The sequence below is a fragment of the Chiloscyllium punctatum genome, chromosome 4, assembly GCF_047496795.1.
Source record: "Chiloscyllium punctatum isolate Juve2018m chromosome 4, sChiPun1.3, whole genome shotgun sequence".
NCBI classification, from domain to species: Eukaryota; Metazoa; Chordata; class Chondrichthyes; order Orectolobiformes; family Hemiscylliidae; genus Chiloscyllium; species Chiloscyllium punctatum.
Genome location: NC_092742.1, coordinates 99,664,400 through 99,691,728, shown reverse-complemented (window position 1 = coordinate 99,691,728; position 27,329 = coordinate 99,664,400). Strand labels below are relative to the sequence as shown.

The following is a 27,329-nucleotide window of genomic DNA, read 5'->3' as shown; positions in this document are numbered from 1 at the left end:
GTACCAGCTCTTACCCCTAAGAGCTCTCTCAGGCTACTCTCTTTATTGCTACAAAACAAGCTGTCTTTATGCAGAATTTGGTACTAAAATTACAAAACGCACAGGTCCTTAATCAGGTAAGCAGCAATAAAATGGCAAAAGTTTACAGAGGAAGAGAAACTCATTGACGCGTCTGTGGACACTTGACTAATTAAGCTACATGCACATCAAAGTTGGAAACTTTGATCCAGCCAAGCCCCAAATGACCAACATCCTTACTATGTCTGTTTTTCCCTGCCAGTAAAGGTCATGGGACATTCACATTCCAGCACAGCCAAGATGAGGGAACTGAACTTCATAAATTCAAATCTGCTTAGTATGGTATACATGAAAATGTATCAGGATTGTTCTATTATGTGCATATTCCATTCAGCTTATTACATTACAGGTCTTTTTTTTCTATTGAGTATGAGTTTTGTTAAGAGTCTTTGATATAAACGGAAATTTCGTTATCCGACACCCTACTGTGAAATATGCGCGCCTCCGGTGTGAGAAGCAAGTACTGCTACACATTCCACAAATGAACAAATGTTATCACCTTATTTATACTGATCCATAGACAGTAAGAACAGATGTCCCCAATTCTTCTGAACAAATGCCTCCCCCACCCCATGATCAAGCACTTTCCCGCATTCTCAGCAGCAAATGTGTCACATCTAACACTACATGTTTTCTCAGTAATTCAGTCTCTCTTCACTCAAGTATTCTGCCTTTCTGTTCCTGCCACAATTGAAGACATCTTGTTTCCTAACTTTCACTTGATCTACCATTTTTTGCCCATTGATTAGCCTATATATATATATCCCTTGACGTTTTGTATCCTCCTCAGAACGTAATTTCCTACCTATCTTTGTAATATTAGCAAATTTACCTCCAAGTGAGGTGAAGACACGTGGTTCCTGATTTAGACCAAACCTTTAAACGCTTTCTAGTACTTTTGTACTTGTGAGCTTGATTTTATTAATTTTCTGCATAAGGTATAGTCCTTTACTTGTTTTCAGTTTCCCTTTATCACTCACCCTTTTTCAATTTAACAAGGGATTTAATTAAATAGTTAAAAAGGAATATGCAAGTGGTAGTTGGAGTGGGAGAGAAATGGAATGTAGTTTGAATTTCAGTTGAAGAGCTGAAAAATGATTAGAATGATCTCTCCTTGTACTATCAAATTTGTGGTGTTGAAGCATTAAGAATGCAAAGTTGGCACAGGAACAGTTTAAAAAGGTAAACCAAATCTCTTTAGAAGTCTGTGTGAGGGGCTATCTGGTGATGCAAACTCGATTGTCTTGCTTACCATAAACGATAGCCTGCTGATATTTATTGCAATTGCCTTGTGCTTGGAATAAGGCACTCAATGGTCAGTAGAGTCTAACCACCAGCATCAGTGGCACTGCTGGGTGGGGAGAAAAGGTGTGAAAGGAAAGGATACGCATGTAATCTGTGTAGTGCTTGGAAGTTATCTGGCTGAATAACAGGATATCCTGGTACAGGGCAGGCATGGGTTGAGTGATATTGATAATGTTGACTTCATTGTGTTTCACATGCATGATAGTTTTACGATGATATTGTGAAACTTGCAATCTGCTGTCTCTTCAGGAATAAATTAGTGAATGGGCATCTTACTGGGGCAAGCTGTGCTCTGCTGAATCAAGGTCCATGAGAATTGCAGTGCTTTCTCGTGGTTGCACAGAATACATCACAGTACTGAGTAGTCGATGATTACATTATTTTTCCATTATTAGTGTTGTTATTATAGCAAAAATAGCAGAGCATTCAGGAAAGAGTAATGCAATCAACATGAATCAGCATCATTTTGTGAAAGGGGAAGTGTTTTTGACAAATGTGCCAGCCCTCTTTAGGGATATAACAAGCAAAGTAATAAAGAGGAGCTAATAGACATAGGCCATGTGGATTTCCAAAGCATGCATTCATGTGCCCCACAAGTTAGGAACTCATTGTATTAGGAGTAGCGTATCAGCATTGACTGAGGATCAGTTAACACATAGAACACTAAAAGCTCGGATTAATGAGTCTTTTTTCAGGTTGGTAAGATATAGCTAGTGAAGTGCCATAAGGATCAGTCTTATGGCCTCAATTATTTACTATTTATACTAATGACTTGGAGCATGGTGCAGAATGTAATGTATCCAAATTTGATGATGATACAAAAATAGGTGGGAGGGCACGCTGTGATGACATAAGGTATCTGTTAGGGATATAGATAGGTTGAGTGAGTGGACAAATGGAAGACTGAGTTCGGTCTAAGAAAGTGAGAGGTCATGGTAGGAAGTATCAAAAGGCAGACTGTCTGAGCAGAGAAAGCAGCAACAGAGTGAAGGAGAGCGTTGCTTGGGGTGAACAGCAACTACAACAGGATAAATACCTGAGAAGCAAAATTAGAGTTGAACAGCAGCAGGATAAATACCTGACAAGTGACGTCAGTCAGAGCAAACCTGGATGTGAACAGTGGCACCAGGATAAATACCTGGGGAGTGGGGTCAGTCAGAGTGAATCATTGGGATGTCTTCTGGAACAGGTAAGGCCTGTGCAAGGAGGATGGGTAGCACCTAAACTGGATTGGGACCAGTATCCTGGCAGGGAGGTTTGCTAATGCTACTCGTGAAGGTATAAACTAGTGTGGCAGGAAACAGAGCAGTAAGCAAGATCAGCAAGTGAAAAGTCTGAGACTAAGGCCAGTAAGATAGGAAGAACAGATAGGGAAAGGTTACTGAACATAGAGGGACTGGTAGTCTGAAGTGTATTTGTTTTAATGGAAGGAGTATGATAAATAAGACAGATAAACTTAGAGCTTCGATTAACATATGAAGCTCTGATATAGCTATTACAGAGACTTGGTTGAGAGAGGGGCAAGACTAGCAGCCTAACATTCTGGGATTTAGATATGATAGAGAAGGATGTAAAAGAAGTGGAGGAGTTGCATTACTGATGATAGAGAATATCATAGCTGTGCTAAGGGAGGACATCTTGGAGTGCACATCTAACAAGGGCATATGAGTAGGGCTGAGGAATAGGAACGGTCCACTCATTTTGTAGATTATACTACAGACCTTCCAACAGTCGGCTGGCAATAGATATGTGGACAGATGATGGAAAAGAGGTGAAGACAAAAGGGTTGTTGTGGTGGGTGATTTTAATTTCCTCTATATTGACTAGGACTCCCTTGATGTCAGGGGCTTGAATGAAGGTGGGAAGTTGTTAGTTGTGTTCAGGATGGTTTAGGGGAGGTTGTGCTAATGTACTTCTCCACATCCTGACTATTGATGCACACTACTTGTCGTTATACTCTCATCCACACTTTGTCTATTGACATTAGAGTAGTTACAGTAGATGAAAAAGGTCATCAATCTATGTCACTCTCTGCAAGATTAATTTAACATGTTGCATTCTCCTATCTTTTCCCTGTTTGTCCTATAAATATTTTCTCTTAAGTTACAAATCCCTTTTGAAAGTTGCAATTCATTCTGCCTTCCGCATACTTTTAGCAGTGTATTAAAGACCTAGACCACTCACTGTGTTAATGTTTTTCTTGTGTCAACTTTGGTCTCTTTGCCAGTTACTGTCCTCTGGTTCTGACCCTCCTGACAAAATGAACAGATTTTTTCTACATACTATCTAGCCCCATCATGATTCTGAACATCCCTTTCAGATCTCTTCAAGGCCTTCTCTTTAATAAAAGTCTATCCGATCATATAGCTGTGGCTCTTGTTCCTGTGACCATTCTTATAAGTATTTTCTGCATTGTCTCTAAAGCCTTCACATCACTTTAAATGCTCAGAATTGGGCACAATTTTCTAATTGCAAACAAATAAATGTTTTGACAAGGTTTCTCACAAGTTCTTTGGTTTTGTACTCTGTAGCCCTATTTATAAAGCCAAGTGTCCTGTATACTTTATCTCTCTCAAACTATACTGCTATCTTCAGTGACTTGTGCACATAAACCAGGGGCTCAAGGTCCTCAATCAATTTGTTTTAAGGTTTAATTTTACAGAGGACCTAATGTTAATGTTAATGTAAAAACAAAATCTGCCCTATTACATAGCCCATAAAACACGTTGAATTGAGATTCCAATTCAGATAAGGTAAAATAGTTACTTTGATATCTTCTGAACCAGTATTTTTAATAAACCAAAATATTTAAATAGCAAACACCTTCACAATGGCATAATTTGTATTGAAACTTCCTTTTCAACCCAAATATTAGTACAACCTTAATTTCAGCGTTTCTCTTTTGCTTGCATCCTCTCAATGAAATTACAGTTATAAAAAGGGAAAACCCTTGCAGCGGACCACACGGCACCGCAGTGCGTGCCACTTCCTAACCCCAGAAGAAAGACTTGCCGAGTTGAGTCCACAGCCCAGCAACTGAGACTCTCTCAACAAAAACCCAGACAAAACTTCCCTGGTAGTTAATTTACTCTACTGTCGGGTTCTGGGCGGACTGGCTCCATTTTCTCCCCCTTTTCCAGGTGACACCATGTTGTCCTAAAAGAGGAGGTGTGGACGATAAAGGCGATAACATTAAGAAGAACTAAATTTTGTTTAGATGTTTTTCTTTGAGGTTCTGGGTTTCTAACTTTTGTTTTGCTCCGGGGCTCCAGACCTCATGTCTGCAGTCTCCACGCCCACTTCAGGGTCCTGACCTTCCCATGGGGGATCTAAGGCAGGGTCATAGAGACAGACGCCAGTTTTGTTTTACACTATGCACTGGAACCTCAAACTTCACCACAAGGTGACTCCAACTTCCTTTTTACAGGGGACTTTAACCTTTTCCCAGGGAATTTTAACCTCTGAATTCCAAGTAACTTATGATTCTGAAAGCGAACTTGTGGCGTGCAAGTGCGTAACAGAGATTCCATCACCACAGAGTCCTAGGGGATGAGGGGTCGACTGAGTGGTAGGTTAAGGAGAGAGATCAAGGTAAATCTTGCCTCGTAGGCCCATTCGTCTCATGCAGCCGGCACTCAGATGATCACTTATTCAGTCTACTTGAAAGCTCCGTGTATGTTGGAACCCCACCACTGCCACCAAATTTTAGGTTCTTTTTCTCCTGATGTCCTCAGTGGTTAGCTCTGCTGCCTCACAGCACTAGTGTCCCAGGTTCGATTCCAGCCTCTGGTGACTGTGTGGAGTTTGCACATTCTCCCCATGTCTGCGTGGGTTTCCTTCAGGTGCTCCGGCTTCCTCCCACAGTCCAAAGATGTGCAGGTCAGGTGAATTGGCCATGCTAAATTGCCCATAGTGTTAGGCGCATTAGTGAGAGGGAAATGGGACTGGGTGACTTACCCTTCGGAGGGTCGATGCGGACTTGTTGGACCGAAGGGCCTGTTCCTAATCTAATTCTAAACGGGGTGCTCTTTGTAAGGTGTAGCAAGCAGTAAAGAAGGCAAATAGTACGTTAACCTTTGTAGCAAGAGGATTCAAGTCCAGGAGCAGGGATGTCTTGCTGCATGATACAAGGCCATGATGAGACCATGGAGTATTGTATACAGTTTGGGTCGTCTTATCCGAGGAAGGTTGTTGCTGCCAACAAGGGAGTGTAGCAAAAGTTTTTCAGATTTGATCCCTGGGGTTGCAAGACTGACATATGAGGAGAGGTTGAATCTATTCAGAATATATTTACTGAAGTTCAGTAGAATAAAATGGGAATCATAGAAACTGCTAGAATTCTAACAGGACTAGACAGTAGATGCAGGAAGGATGTTCATGAAAGTGGAGGGGAGTCCAGGACCAAGTCTAAGGATTTGAGGTAAACCATTTAGGATTGAGATGAGAAATTTCTTCTTTTAAGGTTTTGTGAGCCTGTGGAATTCTCTACCACAGAAAACAGTCAAGGCCAAAACATTACATGCTTTCAAGAAGGAGTTAAATAGAACACGTGGGGCTAAAGGGATCAAAGAATATGGGGTAAAAGTAGGAGCAGGCTGGATGATCAGCCATGATCGTAATGAATGGCGGAGCAGACTCGGAGGGCCATATGGCCAATTCATGCTCCTGTTTCTGCGATTTAAGCTAACTTAGGCAGCTAGTAAGATACTTTTATTGTTTTTGCAGAGAGTTCCAAATGATGATGTGTGTATTTATTATAAATCGACTGGATCCCAGCTTCAGGAATCTCCCTGAAATGGTCTGGAAGCTTTAGTGAACAAAGGGTGTTAGCCAGTCATAATTTATGTGGTGCTGAAAGAGGCTTCAATCCTGCAAAGGTAGTTTGAGCAATTTAGTGTTAAACATTACAGAGGTAAATGGTGCTATGTGCCAGACAAGGGAGATAAATGCCTTGAAACAGCAGTGGTCTGTAGCATAAAGTGGGGATTGGTATATGAGGGATCTGTTCAGATTCCTAGGGGCTATTGGGTCCAGTGCTGGGACAGAAGCGACCTCTGTGGCTGAATTGGGGCAAGTGAGATGGTTTTAGACTCCTGGGTGACTGGGACTTGTGCTGAGGCAGAAATACAAGGGAAGGCCATTCCACCAACACACACTGGACAATTACACCTCATTACAGATCTGTACCTTAACTCCACTTTTAACTACATTCCAATTGTAAGGCTCATTGATGATTATGAAGCACTCGCCATTTCTCTGGCTGAATCCAACTCGAGGTTTGTTGGACAGGACATGGATAAATATTGACTACAACACAGTGGTGATGCCTCACTTTTTGAATCTGGACAGGAGTTTGCTCAGTGATAATGTGGTTGCAGTAGGAATAGTGTGTAGATTGCAGCATAGTATCTCTCTATTTCTACTTAAATAGCACCTTCCCTCTTCTGCAACTTCTAGCACTAGACGAAGAATTTCTGAGAATAGAATGGCAGTGTAAATGGAAGGAAGTCACCAAGTTTTCTACCAGCATGTAAATCCTAAGCAGGCAGTAGGAGATCCAATGGGACTGAGGAGAGTTTTATGTCTAGATGCACAGGACAAGCCTAGGAAACTTGATGAGTACTTTCTACTGGTGTTTGTTTTGTATTAAGGAGGAAGATGCTATTAGTGGAAGTGGAGATGGTGGAGCTAATAGGTAACTTGATAGGCAGGATGTACTGGGAAGGCTGGATATGCTTGACATGGCTGTGGTTAGAGTGGATAAGTCAGCTGGTCTAGGTGGCTTGCCTCCCAGGTTTCTAAAGAAAGTATGAGTGGTGATATTGGAAGGCTTGCTGTAACCTTCCAACCTTCCTCAGATATGAGGGAAATGCCAGAGGATGGGAATGTGACAAATGTGATGCTCCTGTTCTAGAAAGGATGTGAGGGCATAAAAATGCTGTTTAACATCTGTGATGAGTATGGTTTCATTTTTAAAAAACCAAGGAAAATGAGTCACTTGGATGTTTTCCTGGTAATGAAGCGGAGTCAGGAAGATTGTACTCCAATAACTACATTTTTTTAAATGAAGTAACAGAAAGTTGCTGTAAGGAAAGCTACCATGAGATCACAGGTGGCTTTTAAGGAGGTGGCTTGATGGCTCAGTTAGTGGGGGGGCGGGGGGGGGGGGGGCGGCGAGCGGCATGGTGGCTCAGTGGTTAGCACTGCAACCTCACAGGGCCGGGGATCTGGGTTTGATTCCAGCCTAGGGCGACTGCCTGCATATTCTGCCCGTGTCTGTGTGGGTTTCATCCGGGTGCTCCAGTTTCCTTCCAGAATCCAAAGCTGTGCAAGTCAGGTGAATTGGCCGTGCTAAATTGCCAATAATGTTAGGTGCATTAGTCAGAAGGAAATAGGTCTGGGTGGGTTATTCTTTGGAGGGTCGGTGCGCACTTGTTGGGCCAAATGACCTGTTTCAGCGTAAAACATATCTTTCAATAAAATTGTCAAAAATGCCCTGTTTGGAAGCCCAGCTTAAAGGATGCCACCATGTTTTTATATCTGGTTCAGTTGCTGCTCAGTAGTAACCCATAGGCTGTTGGTGTTTTTGTGCAGAGCCCTTTATGGTCATGTAATTCGATGAAATCTATGGTACAGAAAGAGTTCATTGAGTCCATTGTAACTGAGCCATCCTGATCTCAGTGGCCTAAAGCACTTTTTAAAAATGTTCATCCAGGGAATGTGAACTGTGCTTGTTTGGCCAGGATTCAATACCCTTGAGAAGGTGGTGGTGAGCTGCATTCCTGAACTTCCACAGTCCATTTGATGCACATAAACCTTTATTAAGGAGGGAGTTACAGGATTTTGACTAAGTGACAGTAAAGGAATGGCAATATAGTTCCAAGTCAGGATGCTGAGAAGCTTGCAGATAATGTCGTTCGGTGTATCTTCTGTTCTTGTCCTTCTTGATGGTAGAGGCCATTGCTTTGGGAGGTGCTGTCTAAGGAGCCAGTGCAGTTCCCATGAACAGTCAGTGCAGTATTTGTCAAATGTTCCTATTGTTGTAATATAGGGAGATGTAACATGCAATTTGACAATAGCAAGGGTGCTCAGATAATGTGTATTCATGATTTATCTCTAGTTGAGGGATAAATATTGACTACAACACAGTGGTGATGCCTCACTTTTTGAATCTCAAGCAAATCTTGTTTTAAAGTCTGCTCTGTAAGGCTATACTTGTGGCAGTGCACTGCTCCCTCCGTACTGAAAATGTGTTGCTGGAAAAGCGCAGCAGGTCAGGCAGCATCCAAGGAGCAGGAGAATCGACGTTTCGGGCATCAGCCCTTCTTCATTCTTCATTCCTGAAGAAGGGCTGATGCCCGAAACGTCGATTCTCCTGTTCCTTGGATGCTGCCTGACCTGCTGCGCTTTTCCAGCAACACATTTTCGGCTCTGATCTCCAGTATCTGCAGTCCTCACTTTCTCCTCCTGCTCCATCTGTACTACCCTGAAGGGTAACTGAGTTGTGTGCAAGTCTTTGGGGTGTGAATTAGAAAAAGACTGTTTGGTTTACACTCTTTGAAAGTGCTGATCAATTTAGTCCCACATTTCAGCATTTTCCCCATATCCCTGCAATTTACTCCTTCATAAGTCAATATCCTGTTGCCTTTTGAAAGCTACTTTGGAATCTAGGTTTTTCTTTCAGACAACATTTTTCAGATCTTAATGCCCATCAAGCAGATGTCTCCGATCTAGAATGCATTTTTACAGCCCAATATTTAGTTAAAGAGTAACACAGTCTGAGAACAATGACATCCATCTCCATTTAGTGTATTGATGACACTAATCCTGTACGTACCACCATATGCATTCTGTTGGCCTGAGACAGGTAGTACCCTTAAAACAATAGGCTCAATTATCAATTAACAAGCTCCATAAAGTTATATGAAAAGCCTGAATGAACAAAATAGTTTCCAAAGTGAAACACTTTTTCCAAAGAAATTTGAATTTGTTGTTCCAAAAGAAATATTCTCATTCTTCAATAAGTGGTTGGGATTGATCTTAGTTGTAGCGTGAGCATGAACTCTGTTTCCTTTGACTTATTTCTGTCATGTGTTTCAGGTTTGAACTGACTGCTGTCAAGTTCTTCACAATGGGGAAAGAAAGGAAGTGTATTTTGTGTCACATCACTTACAACTCAAAAACGGTAAGTATCAGTTTTTTTATTCACACATGGGATGTAGGTGTCTCTGGCTGGCCAACATTTATTGACCATATCTAGTTGTCCTTGAAAAGGTGGTGGTGAGCTGCCTCCTTGAATTGCTGTACATTGACCCACAATGTCCTTGGGAGGGAATTCCAAAATTTTGACCCAACAATACTGAAAGAACAGTGATGTATTTCCAAGTCAGGATGCGGAGTGGCTTGGAGTGGAACTTGCAGGTGCTGGTGTTCCCATGCAACTGCTGCCCTTGTTGTTGTAGATGGAAGTGGTTATGGGTTTGGAATGTGCTGTCGAAGGAGCAGTGGTGAGTTTCTGCATTGCATCTTGTAGGCAGTACACACTACTACTGAGCGTCGATGGGGGAGGGAGTGGATGTCTCTGAATGTAGAGTTGATCAAGACAGCTGCTTTGTCCTTGATGGTGTCAAACTTCTTGATGTTGGAGGTGCACCCGTCCAGACGAGTACAGACTATTCCATATCATTCCTGATCTGTGCCTTGTAGATGGATCACAGGGTTAGGGGAATCAAGAGCTGAGTTACTTGATGTACTATTTTCAGTTTCTGACCAGCTGTTGTAGCCGCTGTGTTTATATGATGAATCCAGTTGAGTTTCTTGTCAATGGTAGCTCCCAGGATGTTAATAGTGGTGGATTCAGTGATGGTAATACCATTGAATGTCAAGGAGCAATGGTTAGATTGTCTCTTATTAAAGATGGAGGTTGGACCTGGATAAGCACTTCAGGTCAGGCAGCATCCAAGGAGCAGGAGAGTCGAAGTTTTGAGCATCAGCCCTTCATCAGAAATGTGAAGGGGGCAGGGGTCTGAGAGATAAATATGGAGATGTGGAGGGGCTGAGAGTGGCAGGTAGGTGGGAAATAATTGTGTTAGATCAGTGGGGAAGGTGGAGCGAGTAGGTAGGAAGAGAGATGGACAGGAAGGTCAGGTCAAGAGTGTGGTGCCAGATTGGATCTGAGATGAGGTGCAGGGAAGGGAGGTTTGGAAACTAGTGAAGTTAATGTTGATGCCGTCTGGTTGGGGTCCTGAGGTGAAAGATGAGCTATTCTTCCTCCAGTTGGTGGGTGTGTTTGATTTGGCGGTGGACGAGGCCTAGGAATTGTATGTACTTGGGAGAGTTGAAGTCATTGGCCACAGGGCAGTGGGGTCGTTTGATGTGTGTGTCCCAGAGATATGTCCTAAACAGCTCCATAAATCGGCGTCCTGTCTCCCCAGTATAGAGGAGACCACACCGAAAGCAACGGACACAGTAGATGAGATGGGTGGATTTGCAGGAAAACCTCCACCGGATTTGAAATGATCCTTTCGGGCCTTGGGAGGAGGTGAGGGAGGAGATGTGGGTGCGGGTTTTACACCTCTTGTGGTGGCAGGGGAAGGTACCAGTTGTGGAGGGGGGGGGCATTGGTGGACGGGGCATGGACCTAACAAGGGAATTGTATAAGGAATGGTCTCTGCAGAAAGCAGATAGGTCTGGGGAGGAAAATATATCTTTGGTGGTGAGGTCTGACTGAAGGTGGTCGAAATGGCAGAGGATAATGTACTGTATCTGGAGATTTGTGAGGACCGGGGGTTCTATCCTTGTTGCGGTTGGAGAGGTGGAGGTGCAGGAAGTGGAGGAGATGAGCTGGAGGGCATTGTTGATCACGTGGGAAGAGAAATTGTGGTCCTTGAAATAAGAGAACATCTGGGACGTCCTGGAATGGAATTGGTCCTCCTGGAGCAGAAGTGGAGGAATTTGGGTAAGGGATCGCATTTTTACAGGAGGGGGATTGTGAGGAGGTGTAGTCAAGGTAGCTGTGGGAATAGGTGGATTTGAAATAGATGTCCGTATCGAGTCAGTTGCCAGAGATGGAGACTGAGAAGTCCAGGAAGGGGAGGGAAGTGTCAGAGATGGTCCATGTGAACTTGAGATCAAGGTGGAAGGTGTTGGTGAACTGTTCAACCTCCTCATGGGAGTATGATGTGAGGCCAATACAGTTATTAGTGTAGTGGAAGAAAAGCTGGGGGTTGGTACCTTTGTAACTGCAGAAGATGGACTGTTCCACTATCCTACGAAGAGACATGCATAGCTAGGCCCCCTGAGAATACCCACGTAGGATGTCGGAGGATTCAAAGGAGAAGTTGCTGAGGGTGAGGACCAGTTCTGCCAATGGAATGAGAGAAACCAAAGGCTTGTATACTTTCGTCATGGGTGATGGACGAGTATAAGGATTGGATGTCCATGGTGAAGATGAGATGTTGTGTGTTCCGCAGAGACCATTCTCTCGCTGACTCCCTTGTTAGGTCCACTGCCCCCTCTCCACCAACCCACCCTCCACACCTAGCACCTTTCCTTGCCACCACAAGAGGTGTAAAACCTGTGCCCACACTTTCCCCCTCACTCTGTCCAAGGCCCTAAATGATCATTTCAGATCTGCCGGAGATTTCCCTACACATCCACCCTCATCGACTGTGCCTGTTGCTCTCCGTGTGGTCTCTTCTACATAAGGGAGACAGAATGCCAACAGATCAGTGCACCTCTCTAGGACAGATGCACCAACCAATCTCACCGTCCTATGGCCAACCACTTCAACTCCCCAAGGACATGCAAGTCATAGGCCGTTTCACCTCCAAATGAAACCTACCCCCTAACTGGAGAAAGAATGCCTCATTTTCCACCTCAGGGCCCTCCACCTACACTGCATCAACATCGACTTCACCAGTTTCTAAATCCTGCCCCCCTCCCACCTCATCCCAGATCTAACCTTCCAACTCGGCACTGCCCTCTTGAACTTCCTACCTGTCCATCTTCCTTCTCACCACTCCACTCCACCCTGCCCACTGACCTATCACAATTACCACCCACCTGCATCTATCTATTGCTTTCCTATCTTTCCACCTACCAGCGCCACCCCCAATCCCCTATTTATCTCTCAACCCCCTTCCCCGCTGCACATTCCTGATGAAGGGCTTATGCCCAAAACGTCAACCCTACTACTTCTTGGATGCTGCCTGACCCATTGTGCTTTTCCAGCTCCACTCTTTTGGACTCTGACTCTCCAGCATCGTCAGTCCTATTTCCTCTTTGTGAAGATGGTCATTGCCTGATATTTGTGTGGCACATCTGTTACTTGTCAGCACAAGCCAGGATATTGTTCAGATCTTGTTACATTTGAGCATGGAACTGCTCCAGTATCTGAGGAGTCACGAATGGTGCTGAACATTGTACAGTCATCGACCAACGATGCCACTTTTGACCTTATGATGGAGGGAAGGTCATTGATGAAGCAGCTGAAGATGATTGAGGAACCCCTGCTGAAATGTCCTGGAGCTACGATGACTGAACCCAAAAACCAAAGCCATCTTCCTAGTGCCTGGTATGACTCTAACCAGTGGACAGTTTGCCCATGATACCCATTGATTTCAGTTTTGTTAGAGCTCCTTGAGGCAAATGCAGCCTTGATGTCAAGGGCTGTCAGTTTTACCTCACCTCTGGAATTCAGCTCTTTTGTCCATGTTTGAACCAAGGTTGCAATGAGGTCAGTTGCTGAGTGGGCCTGTCAGAACCAAAACTGGGCATCACTGAGCAGGTGCTGCCTTCCATTACATCACTGCTGATGACACCTTCCGTTACATCACTGATGATCAAGAGTAGACTGTGATGGGGTGCTGACTGGCTTGGTTGAACTTCTGCTTTTAGTGTTTAACACATACTTGTGCAATTTTCAACATTGTTGGGTAAATGCCAGTGTTCTAACTATATTGGAGCAGCTTAGCTAGGGGAGTGGCAGGTTCTGGAGCACAAGTCTTCAGTACTATTGCCAGAATGTTGTCAGGGCCCATAGCCTTTGCAGTATCCAGTGCCCCCAACTGTTCGTTACTATGATGTGGAATGAATCAAGCTGGCTGAATACTGGCATCTGTGATGCTGGGACCAGTAGAGGAGGCCGAGATGAATCATCCACTCAGCATTTCTGGCTGAAGATTGCTGCAAATGCTTCAGCCTCTTCTTTTATACTGATTGTGCTCACCCCTTCCATTATTGAGGATGAATATATTTGTGAAGCCGCCTCCTCCAGTGAGTTGTTTAATTGTCCACCACCATGCACGACAGGATGTGGCAGGACTGCAGAGCTTAGGTCTGATCCATTGGTTGTGGGTCGCTTAGCTCTGCATGTCACTTGCTGCTTATGTTGTTTGGTGTACATACACTCCTGTTGGGTAGCTCCACTTTTATGCATGCACGGTGCTGCTGCTGCTGCAGTTAATCTTTGTCCAGTCACTCCTACTTATCAATAGTAGAACAATCACAACTGCTAGTTTACCTCAGTAATTTTTAGTTAGGACAGTCACATTGGTGAAAGACGTTCAACCAAGAAGGTCAGTGGAAGCAGCTCTGAAATGATACAATTAGTTGGACAAAGTACATAAGTGGATGGAATAGTGCCAGATGGGATTTAACATACATCAGAAGTACACTATGGCACTTCAAAGTGTAACGTGTCCAATATATCTAACTAATGCAGAGTATCGATCAAAGAGCATTGGGATGTTGGCATTATAAACCAGAGTAGTACAGTGCAAGTTGTAGGAAATTGAGGAACCTATTTTAGTGTGTTAATCACTCTGTGACTTGTTCAAGTGCAAGATAGAATTCATAGAAGAGCTGTGAAGCTAATTTCTGCTCGAGAGTCTGGATTGTGTTGGTTTTTTACAAAATCTGAGAGAAAAAACAATCTTATAGAAAAAATAATCTTATAGAAGAGGCAAAGAAGACAAATTGCATAGAAAGCATACATCTGGAAAATATTTAAACCAAACCGGAATGGGTTAATGTGGGGGCAGCCCTAATCGCTCTGAGCCTAGAATGCCAAGGTTATAGACATATATTCCTTGAAGAAACTAGTTTTCCCAAAACATTGTTGCCACTATTGAAATTGAAAACATTCACAAGTCAAGTTAATGAAAGGAAAGTTTAACTCTGAAATGATTAATTCTGACTTATTCATATCAGAAACAAACTTGTGTTTGTACTTGTGAAGGTAAAAACTCAAATCATTCACAAAACGAAATTTAAATGATGGAAATGTATGGTTTTGAAATGGATAAGCTTGAATGGTTTGACATACATGCATGTATGTGTGTGTTTACTTTGTGATGTCCTGAAGCTACTTGTGAAGCATGCTTCCAGGTTGCCAACTGAAAAGCCAGCCTATGAGCAGAGCAGAGGCATCAATTGCTTCCGGAAATATTTAGAATTGGATTGGAAGTATTTCAGGAAGAGGGCTTGCCACGACCTTCTGAATGGCAACTTGATATGGGCAGTAAATGTTGATGACACTCTGATCATTAAAATTAAAGTTACAATCAAAGTATGGTGGATGTGAGGCTGAATAGGTGGACTATTCTCGCCTTTTGCTATTGCTTCCTATGTTTTACATTTTCCCTCCTAAAATTACTGAATACAACTTGATAGGCATTGTGCAGCCTTCATCTGGAGGTCTGTTCTTCATTTGGATCTGTAGTCCTTGAATATCAGCAGGATAGTGGCTGTGGAGAGGATTGGGTATCAGAGCTAATTCCTGATTGGTCCCAACGCTGTCCAGTGAGGAGTAGTCAATAATGAGAAGAAGGCAGGGAGTATTACTGATATTTTTCCCTTCCACCTTTCCTAGCCCAATTGTAGTGATCCCACCTGAGAGCTGAGGTCAGGGCATCATTTGGGCAATCAAAAGCAATGCATAAACAACTTCTTCCAACATTGGATTGGTTCATAATTGATAAACAAATTGAGAGAGAAGGGTAGAAATGACATGTACGTGTTTGTTACAGGAGATGGATGAACACATGAGGAGCATGCTGCACCACCGGGAGCTCGAGAATTTGAAAGGAAGGTAAGAATTACAGCTCTTTGTGTCAAATACAATACCCCTTTGTATTGTTGTCCCCACAACAGATCAAGAGTTGAAAAATGTGGAAAATGGGAGAGGAAATGATGTTACTTCAAGGCAAGAGGGAAATGTGTTCACCAGTATAGGATACCTGAGATTTAGTAGAATGCTTCAATAGGTAACCTATGTGTGTCCTGAATCATAGCTCAGTGCTATCTCGCTCTCTGTGAGCCAGAAGCTGTGGATTTGACTTACTATTTCAGAGCCTGCAGTACATTATTTGAGGAAGTCAATATTGTAGATGCCACATTTAATCTAATTTCCTTTCCTTGTTAAATCAGCCTCAGGCAATTGCAGTAGAAGGAGATGGAATGAGAGAAGGATTGGATAATCTACTTCTCAATTGATCAGTATTGTTCAAGATACTAAAGAGAACACTATTGCCTTGTTTCAATACTGATACAAGAGCTATTTCATCCATTTGAGAAGGCTAGTAGTGGTATCTCAGTTTCATTAATCCCATTTTCCTATCAATCATTTCTTTGAGCTTTTATCCACTTCCCTTTAGAATGTTGTTTGAAGCTACTTTCACTGTATTTTCAGGTAGACCATCATAACATGTTTTAAAACAAGACTTTACTCCCATCGCTTCAGTTTAGTTTGGCCGGTAACCTTAAGATGCCTCATTTGAATGCAACAGTAGCTTAGTTAAGAATTGAAGTGACAGCCAACTTTATGGAATCAAGTGTTTGGATTGGGGCTTGAAATCTCTCTAAAAGTGAGAGTGCTGATTGTTGATGCTTGAAATTCTGGCACAGGTGCCATGGCCTTAGTAGGTGTTCCTCAATACAAATCGTATGTTTCTATTAGTTGCAAGCTTCAATGACTGCACAGGCATGAAACCCTTCTGTTGCCTGGTTTGCCAATGATACCTTTCCTCTCCATTCGCTGTGGTATGTTGCCATAGCTTTCTGGCTCTCTTCCTGAAGTGGACCAATAATGGTGGAAGTCCAGACAATAAATATTAGCAAGATATTCAACTGTCTGGGGCATCACAAAGTTAAAAATCGCATAGCACCAAGTTATAGTCCAACAAGTTTATTTGGAAGTATAAACTTTTGGACCGCTGCTCCTTTGTCAGGTAGCAGCACTCCAAAAGCTTGTACTTCCAAATAAACCTGTTGGACTATAACCTGGTGTTGTGTGATTTTTAACTTTGTCCACCCTAGTCCGACATCAACACCTTCACATCATGGGGCATCACAGCCCTGCCTAGTCCTTTTCATCGTGTGCACCTCACATAGGCATAAATGAGCAGGAGCCTTGGTGATTTTTCTTTCCCTAATCCAAAGGTGTTGAGGTCAGTTGTGAGCACCTTCACTGAGGGCAGTTGCTGGCACACAAGGCAGCAGTTAAATTTTGGTCTTTCTGGTCTATAGCACGCTTAGCTAGAATAATGCCTACTGAGGTGTGAAGGATTAATGGGAAATGGAATTAAAGGTGAGTTTAATATTGAGTGGAGCTGGCATAATGTAAAATATCTCACAATGTTGGAGGTAGTATGATGTCATGGATAGAGAATTGGCTCATGAGCAAGAAACAGTGAGTGCAGATAAAGGATTCTTTTTCAATTTGGCGACCTGTAACCAGTAATGTTTCACAGAGGTCAGTGTTTGGACCGCAACTTACAATATATATTTATTACTTGAAGGAAGGAAGTAAATGTACTGTAGCCAAATTTGCAGATGAGACAAAAATAGGTGGAAAGGCAGATTGAGAGACGGATACAAACAGAAATTACAGAAAAATATTCATAGCTATACAGCATGGAATCAGATCCTACGGTCCAACTCGCCTATGTCAACCAGACATCCCAATCTGACCGTGTCCCACTTTCCAGCATTTGGCCCATATTCCTCTAAACCTTTACTATTCGTATACTGATCTAAATGCCTTTTAAGTGTCGTAATTATACCACCATACACCACTTTCTCTGGCAGCTTATTGCATACGTGCACCACCCTCTGCGTGAAAAAGTTACCTCTCAGGTTCTTTTTAAACCTTTCCAGTCTCACCTTAAAACTGTGTACCCTAGTTTTGGACTCTCCCACCCTAGGAAAAAGGCCTTTGCTATTCACCTTATCCACACCACTCATGATTTAATAAATCTCTGAGGTCATCCCTCGGCTTCCGATGCTCCAGGGGGTAAAATAAAAGCCCATGCTGCTCAGCCTCTCCTTATAACTTAAACCCTCCGGCAACATCCTTGTAAATCTTTTCTGCACCCTCTCAAGTTTAACAACATCTTTCCCATAGATGGACAACTAGAATTGGCTTCACCAATGCCATCCCGACTGTTATGTCAATGTTATGACCAATGAAGAGAAACGTCTTCTTTACTACACTGCCTATCTGCATTTTCAAAGAGCTACGCATCTGCAACCCTAGGTCTCCTTGTTCAGCAACATTTCCCAGGGCCCTATCATTAACTGACATGATTTACCTTACAAAATGCAACAGTTAAGTAAGTTGGGGAAAAATTTTGACAAATGGAGTATCATGAAGGAAAACGTAAAACTGTTCATTTTCAAAGGACAAAACAAAAGAACAGTATTGTTTAAATGGAGGAAAAACTGCAGAAAGCTGTAGCACAAAGGGACTTGGGGAGATTTGTGGATGAAACACAAAGCTAGCGCACAGGTGCAGCAGGTTATCAGGAAGGCTGATGGATTTTTAGCTATTTTTTAAGGGGGTCAGAGTATAAGAGTAGGGAAGTCAGACTTATACAGCATGAAATCAGATCCTTCGGTCTAACCAGTCCATGCTGACCATTCCAAAACTAAACTAGTCCAACCTGCTTGCTCTTGGACCATATCCCTCCAAACCTTTCCTATTCATGAACTTATCCAAATTTTTTTTTAAGTTGTAACTGTACCTGTATCTACTACTTTCTCTGGCAGTTCATTCCACACACAAACCAGTATACAATAAAAAGTTGCCCTTCATGTCCTTTATAAATCTTTCTACTCTCAAAAATATGTCCCCTAATTTTGAACTGTCCAACCCTAGGAAAAAGACCCTCGTCATCATCTATGCCCTTCATAATTTTTTAAACCTCAACACGGTCACCCCTCGACCTCCTCCATTCCAGTAAAAAATGTCATGCTATTCCAGTCCATTTTCAACTCTCAAATACTTCAGAATTGTTTTTATGTCTAAAAGCAAAGTTCCCTTCAGTCAATAAGGAGTTAACTTCTCTACTAACAAATGTTTACAATGAAAGAAAAAGATTTACATCATCTAAGAGTTCAAAACCCCCAAAAGCCTCTGTAATGTGTCTACAAAGAAATCACTTTTCCCGATGACTCTGCATTCAATTCTAACTGCACCTTTATCCACCTGGGTACCACTCACAACCAAGTCAGAACTGTACAAGGTGCTGGTAAGACCACATCTGGAGCATTATGAGCAGTTTTGGTTCCCTTATTTAAGGAAGGAGGCATTTTAAAGAAGGTTCACAAGGATAAACCATCGTATAGAGGGATTGTCTTAGAAACAAAGGTTGAACAGTTTGGGATTCTGCACTTTGGATTTTTAAGGTGCTTGACACGTAAATACTGAATGAATGTTTCCCTTATGGGAGAGTCTAGGACCAGGGAGCGTAGACTCAGAATAAAGCAGCACCATATTAAGACTTAGATGAGGAGGAATTTATTCTCTCACAGGGTTGTGACTCTTTGGAATTCCTTGCCACAGAGAGATGGGGGGAGGCAGAGTCCTTCTGTGAATTTAAGGCTGGGATAGATTCTTGATCATTAGAGGAGTCAAGGGTTATGGGGAAAATGCAGGAAAGTGGACATGGATGTCAAATCAGCTGTGATTGACAGAGGAGGCTCGAGGGGCCGAATGGCCTACTCCTGTTCCTATTTCCAATGATTTCTTCTAGGTTTGGCACAGAAGGTAGAGCTTGGCACTGAGGTCAGGCATAGCACAGAGGATCAGGGAGATGGTCTGCAGGGGACCAGTGCAAAAATTGTGGAGTAGGGTGAAAGGCCTAGCTGTGTGATATGGAAGTGTTTAGATTTTCCTACTCTTCTGATTTGTTAGCCATCCTGGTGGTTGAAAATCCCAAGTACAGTGCCCTTGGCGGAGGAATATAATGTCCCCCGAAGGCAGCAAAAACATGTTGTTCTAATGAAGGAAACACCGAGGGTGCAGCAGATGTGAACAACAACTGTCATGCTTGGTGTCAGGTTGCACCAGCAAAAGAAAATGAAGCCTTTGGTGTCTCCAAATAAAGCAGTGTTTCATACAGTACATCCTGGCAGCTGTCATAATACACGCCCTTTCAGGATTTCAGGCATCTCTGCTATGCTGTGGCAGGCTGTAGTTACAGGCCTACCATTGGTAGCAGCTCCCTAAGGTTGGAATTAGCAGAGGCACAATTAAATAAGGAAACTGTTGCTAGGGCTGCCTCTCAACAGCTATCCTGACATTATGTGCCAGGCCTGCCTCCTCAGTACGTGCTTGAAGACCTGGGTGACTTTTGCTCTTCCTGTTCTCAGTCGGGGGAGTGCAGTAACCTTGGTGCAGGGGGAAGCAGCACAGTCATGGCCTGCCACTGCTACTGAAAATAAATGTTAAGTTAAAGGAGCCGGGGGATGGTGTAACCACCCCCCTGATACCCTGCACCTCTCTCCCCCACCCCCAAGAACCTGCACCTCTCTCCCCATGCTGTAACACTCCAGCTTTTTCCACGATGCCTGTCGGTACAGTTCAGTCTCCACCATCTCCCTCTTTCGACAGGGACTGCAAACATGAATGCCGAGTCTGCAAGGTAACAGTGGTGGGCCTCTCAGCCTACGCCAAGCACATCTCCAGCCAGCTGCATAAAGAGAAAGTGGACGCTCAGGGGAGGGAAGAGAACCAGAGAGATGATGGCAAAGATGAGGAGTACTTCGATAAGGAGCTTCTTCAGCTGATCCGGCAGCGAAAGGAAGTAAAAAGGTACGCCTGCTTAAAAAGCTAAGGGTAAATACCTGAGGGTGGGATTGTCAATTGGCAGAGGGTCTTGATGCCTGGTATTAAGTTGCAGGGAAAGAAGTGTCTGACTGTACAGCCCCCTTAAGGATTTCTGAGACTATTTTAGGGACTGTTACTAAGTGAATTTCTGTAAATAGTCTGATGTTGATTTCATTGTCATTTTTGCATTTTTACTGATGTGGCCATAATTTGGGGCAGGCTTCATCGGACGAGGCGTAACAGATTGTCCTCACTTGCCTATGGTTGTGATTAATGCAGCAATAATGAAGATATAATTAATGTAGCAAGCTGCCAGTTAAAGTGAAGACTTGTGGGCATGTATTAATTCGTGCTGCCATTCCCTTTAGCTCAGACTTACTCCACTCTAGTCGGACTGTTCCTTTGTAAACAGCGCTTTAAATATCATGGCAGGGCATATTGATAGTTCGACATTGCAACTTGAGCTAAGGAAAGGTTTTGAAATGTGTCCTGTATGCTTTCTCCAAATTACTTACACAAAGATATAAGCAATAATTGCTAAAGCACAAAACTAAAACAGAATTGCAGCACCTTAGCTGACTTAGTTATCCTGTTGAGGCTGGGGAAATTAGATCCTAGTCAGAGTACATTCTCAGAGAACACAGTCCATATTCAGCTCATCAATTTAGGCTTCTGGCAGAGGCTAAAGCCTTAGAAATTTTGTTTCAGTGCTGCTTGAACACTAGAAATTTCACTCTGGCTGACAATGGTAGGCAGTCTTCCTCAAAAGAAATCCATTTATTGGGCCGGTGAGATAAGGCAAACAAGGAGCTGAATCAGACCATTTGACCTCCGATATCTTTTGTCATTTAGTAATATCATGGCTAATGTGATTGTAGCCTTATCTCCTCATTCCCATCTCCTTCTCCTTCCACTACCCCTCATCCCTGAGCTTGCCAAGACCACCTCTCCCTAAAATAGGTAATGTAGTGATATGGGACCCTCCTGAACTTCACCTCTGTACTGAAATGAAGCACTGTGCTGTTACGGACAAACCAAGTTATGACAGGCAAAGGGGGATGCCAGGGTAAAGCATGAATGTGTGGAGCTTGTATAAGGAGAGCCTCGTGCTAGTGATTTCACAGAATATTATTACTGAAATCCAGACCTTTGAGGAGGAGGGTTACATATGTTTTTACAAAGAATGGTGTGTCAGTATTCCATCAGGAAATTTCCATAATTTAATGCAGGTGATATTACCTGGGAATGTGGTCAGTCTGGTCTTTCAGGTGGGGTTCACAAAGAAAGCCTGTGTGGTTGCAAAAGTTCAGCAGTGTGTTCTGGCATTACAGTTCCCTGGTTATATGCCTAGCTACTCATTTGTAAGGGTAATCTACAGTTTTAGGAGAATCTGCAGCAGAGAGAAAATAACTAGGTTAAGAACAAGAACAACATGGAATTATGCTGCACAGTTAGTGTAATAAAATGTATCCAAAATGCTTCACAGAGTAAAATTTTGTTTAATAATAATTTTTTTAAAGATTGTAAGGTTTCCAGCCCTCCACTACCTTCTGAGGCAGTGTATTCCAGATTCCCACCACCCACTGAGTGAAAAGGCTTTTCCCCCAAATCCCCCCTGAATCCCCTGCCCCATACCCTAAAACTATGCCCTCTGGTCAGAGTATTTGAGATGCTTTGATGCTCAGATTGTGGATGAGGGTGTTGACTTGCTCGCAGAGCTGGTAATTTTGTTCACGGACGTTTCATCACCATTCTTGTTAATATCAGTGTGCCTCTGTGAAGTGTTGGGGTTCTGTCCCACTTGCTTTTTATTTGATGAGTCCATTGGGGTTGGTAGTGTCATTTCTGGTTTTGTTGCTGGTTCTGTTTCTTAGTGGTTGGCATATGGGGTCCAACTCTATACGTTTGTTAATGGAGTTCCGGTTTGAGTGCCAAGCTTCTAGGAATTCCCGTGCATGTCACTGTTTGGCTCATCCTAGGATAGATATGTTGTCCCAGTCGAATTGGTGTCCTTTATTATCCATGTATATGGATGCAAGCAATGGGTGGTCATGTCTCTTAACGGCTAATTTCCTTCCTGTTTGCTTTATGTAGAGCTTTTGGTAGTCTTTACATGGTATTTTGTATACAACGGTCCTGTTGGTTGTGGCTATGGGGTCCTTTATACTTGTTAGTAGTGGTCGTAGTGTGGTAATTGATTTGTGGACTACCATAATACCCAGGGTTCAGAATAGTCTGGTGTCATTTCTGATAAGTCCTTAATGTACAGCAGTGTGGCCAGTGTGTGGACATGTTGTGTTTACCTGAAGTGCTCTGTTGTGTAGATATCTGCGGACTGCGCTTTCTCGGTACCCATTGATTCTGAAGGCGTTGTATTCTTTCTCTGCTTTGCATAGTTCCAGGGTGCTGTACTGTGTTATGGCTCGCTTCAACAATGTTCTGATGCAGTACCGTTTGTGGGTGTTGGGATGGTTGCTGTTGTAAATGAGTACTTGGTCTATGTGGGTGGCCTTATGCCAGTCAGGATGGTGTTGATGAGTTGATGGGCTTCCTTCACCTGTTCACGTTTGGTAATGACAAAGGTGTCACTTACATAATGGATTCACATTTTAGGTTGGATAGTGGGCATTGCTGCCTGTTGTAGTCTTTGCATGACAGCTTCTGTTATTAGTCCTGATATCTGTGATCCCCATGGGTGTTCCGTTGATTTGTTTGTATTCCTGGCTATTGAAGATGAAGTGGGTCGTGAGGCACAGATCCAGTCGTTTGAAGGTGCTGTCCTTGCTGATGGTGTTGGTGTTGAAGGTTGCCTGCATTCCTGGTCCTTCGAGTAGCGAGATTAGTGTTTCCTTGGGCAGGGGGATGTCTATGGCAGTGAACGGTGTTGTAATGTTGAAGGAGGCTATAATCTGGTCCTCATCTACAAAAGCCAGGAGAAATTAACAAGACAGATATCCAAAGAAATGAGGCCAGAGGGATCCAGCACACCCCATTTCTGTGGACTCCCCAAGGTAAACAAACCAGGCTCCCCCAACTCCAAAACCTCCTTAGATCCATAGTTTCACTTCCAGAACACTGACAGACAGGCAAGCTAAAGGACTGCATCAAAAATGAAAACACCCAGGAGACAACTCAACCCACTCCACTCAAGAATTCCTCAACTTCATCAAGGACACCAAAATAGGTGAGGATGAGATTACGGTCTCCTTTGACGTGATAGCATTGTTCACCTCCATAGACATCCCCCTAGCCAAGGAAACACTAGCCTTGCTACTTGAAGGACGAAGAAATAAGGCAACCTACAACACCAACACCATCAGCAAAGACAGCACTCAAACTACTAGGTCTGTGCCTCATGATCCACTTCATCTTCAATGGCCAGATATACAAATAGATCAATGAAACACCCATGGGATCACCAATATCAGGACTAATAGCAGAAGCTGTCCTGCAAAAGCTAGGACAGAAAGCACTGCCCGTTATCCATCCTAAACTGTGCATCCGCTATGTAGGTGATACCTTTGTCATTACCAAATGCGCACAGGTGTAAGAAACCCATCAACCCATATACAACCTCCTTACTGGCATAAAATTCATCAAGGAAGAAGAGAACAACCTCCAACTCCCTTTCCTGGCCGTAATGGTTGAACACAAGGCCAGTGGGAAGTTCCAGACCAGCGTATATAGGAAGGCCACCCACACAGACCAAGTACTTACTCACAACAGCAACCATCACAACACCCACAAACGGAGCAGAATAAGAACATTTTTCAAGTGTGCCATAACACACTGCGGCACCTCGAGCTCAATAAGAATACCTGCATAACGTCTTCAGAAACAACAGGCACCCTAAAAAGCATAATCTGCCGATACCTACACCAGAGACTACAACAGGAAGGCACAACACATCTGCACACGCTGCCATACATTAAGGACATATTAGAAATGACTACCAGACTATTCCTGGGTATAATGGTAGCCCACAAACCAACTACCACACTATGACAGCTATAAAGGATCTCATACCCACAACCAACAGATTATTTATAAAATACCATGAAAAGACTGCCAAAAGCACTACATAGGGCAAACATGAAGGAAATTAGCCAGCAGAGTACACCAACACCAACTAGCCATCAAGAGACACGAACACCTATCGCTTGATTTCATACACACTGATAATAAAGGACACCAATTCGACTGGGACAACGTATCCATTCTAGGACAAGCCAAACAGTGACATGCACGGGAATTCCTCGAAGCTTGGCACTCAAACTGGGACTCCATTAACAAACATATAGAGTTGGACCCCATATACCAACCACTAAGAAACAGAACCAGCAACAAAACCGGAAATGACACTACCATCCCCAATGTACCCATCACATAAATAGCAAGTGGGACAGAGCACCAATGCTTCACCAGAGGTACACTGATGAAGTTACCTAGAATGGTGATGAAATATCTGCGAACAAACTTACCAGCTCAACGAGCAAGTCAACACCCTCACAATGCCCTCTGATTAACCCGTCAGCTAAGGGGAACTGCTGCCCTCTACTCACCCTGTCCATGTCACTCGCGATCTTCTACAGCTTAATCATGTCCTCTCTCAGTCTTCTCTGCTCGAAAGAAAATAATCCAAGCCTATCTACCTGTAACATTCTGTAAACTTGCCTCAATTTCCCCACATTTTCATTTATATTATTTATGTATATAAAAACAAGGGTCCCAGTACTGATCCTTGTGATAGACTGTCACTCAAACTGGCAGTGCTGTATTCCTAAGCCAGTTCCTGGAGCAGGTATGCGGTTCCAAGCTGAGCTCAGGCTCAGCCTTCAATATCTGCCAGAGTTGAGGCATGGAGTTCTTGTTTAGAGAGCAGAGGGTAGGTCCTGACTCCTATGGCTTTGGTTTTCCCAATACTCAGTTGGAGACGTCTCCTCATCTAACGGTGGACCCCTAACATGTCACATGACAAATTGGATACAGTACAATGATAGACTGAAGTGGTGAAGACGCAGATTGGGTGTGTTTAGTGCATTTGTGGAAGCTAATGCAGAATGAACTCCAAGGTTAAATGGCCTCCTCTCATTTGTATGACTTCAGAAATACAGAGGGACAAAAGTTGATCTAATAGGCGTGGATTCTTTTAAGAGAAGTAAAAGTTTGTTTATATTGGTCAGTAAATCAGTAAGAAGGGGCATTCTGATCCATATTGAAATAAATTTCCGAAAAGAAGCACACTTCTCCAACAATAGAAGCCAATGAATAAGATTCACTTTTTTGAGCAAATACATTTTCTGCAACTGTGTCATGTTAGCATCACATTCAACCTCGTCATTTTCTTACAAAGCATATTTCCTCCTTTTTGCCCCATTAGGTTTAAGTACTGTTGCTATCTGTTTTGCCACATTTATGATGTGGAAGTGCCGGTGTTGGGCTTGGGTGGATAACGTCAGAAGTCGCATGCCACCAGGTTATAGTCCAACAGGTTTATTTCACATTACAAGCTTTCAGAGCACTGCTCCTCCTTCACTTCACCTGACAAAGGAACAGCACTCCGAAAACTAGTGATTTCAAATAAACCTGTTGGACTATAACTTGGTGTCTTGTGACCTTGCCGCATTTAACTCATGCTTTTCCTGCATTTTTCATTCAAGCTATTTGCAAGTTAATTTAAATGTTAAGGTTTCCTCTTTATCTTCATAATTTTTAAATATAATTTTTAAACCAGCAGACAGAGTTTCTAACTCAAATGAAAGCAAACTACTGTGGGTGCTGGAGTACTAAAATGAAAATAGAGTGCTTGAGAACCTCAGCAGATCTGGCAGCACATGTCTTCGGAAGAAGTTGTCCATGGAAGTGTCACTGGACTCTGTACGTTAATTCTGTTCCTTTCTCCATGGAATCTGCCTGACCTGCTAAGTTTCTCCAGTCCTTTCTGTTTTTATGTTAGAGTTTCTAACTCTTCTGGACCATCTTCAGAAACATCATTATTAGCAGCAGATTCACAAAATTCTGTTCAGTCACTCTGCTTTCCCTGTCAGACCTTATGTTCAGCGACTTCCCAGGGATCCACACCAACATTCTCTCGAACTTTGCTACTCAGTTGGCCATCAACTTCTAAAAGTGGAAGTCAGTGCATTGTCAGATGGAACCTTGGAATGGCAACCCAGAGGGGATGTGATCCACATCTTCAGTGGCAAATAAGGAATGACATAAACGGAATCAGGGCCAGTGACTAGGTCATGGTTTAGTTTAGGCTGCACTGTGGCCAACACCACTGTTAAATGATTAATGTGTATGAGATTCAAGTGTACCTTTTTAAGCTCTCACTGAACAACAAAGTACCAAGTGTTGCTAAGAAATGCAAGTACACTAGGGAGAAGCCCTGGGGTGTAGCTTTCCAAGTAGTGACTGTTTTTTAGAATTTTGTACAGACCTTTTTCCCTGTATTTTAATTGCATGTTGCTGTCACTTTCAGCTCTGATATATTTTACAAGACTGTTCTTTTTGTCGTTTATTAACCCAATTGCAACAAATTTGATTAGGCTCTAATCCAATTCAGTTTTCTGGGAGTAGCCTGAAATTGTGCTTCAACTACTTTTACTATACAGGAATGTAAAGGGTACAACAAACAGATGGATCAAGATGGCAATCTTAAATGGCAGTATCCTATATCCTGCATTAAGTGTGTACATTCTGTTTAAATTAAGCCTGTACAATGGAGAGTTAAATAATTGCCTTCAATATCTTGAATCAATATCTTTGCATTTAGTGAACTATCTGGAGGGAAATGCATATCATCAACCACTTGTTTCTCTGCCACCCCTGT

The 27,329-nt window shown here is 43.0% G+C and overlaps 1 protein-coding gene across 1 annotated transcript in view; it reads left to right on the top strand.

Moving 5' to 3' along the window:
• The window catches only part of znf106a (zinc finger protein 106a), a 90,336-nt gene that overhangs the window by 11,906 nt on the left and 51,101 nt on the right, over positions 1 to 27,329 (top strand). The window contains exons 2-4 of the mRNA XM_072569396.1: positions 9,484 to 9,568; positions 15,414 to 15,475; positions 20,279 to 20,479. Of these exons, the coding sequence (XP_072425497.1) occupies positions 9,515 to 9,568; positions 15,414 to 15,475; positions 20,279 to 20,479 (317 nt within the window). The 5' untranslated portion in view covers positions 9,484 to 9,514. The remainder of the gene's footprint in view (positions 1 to 9,483; positions 9,569 to 15,413; positions 15,476 to 20,278; positions 20,480 to 27,329) is intronic.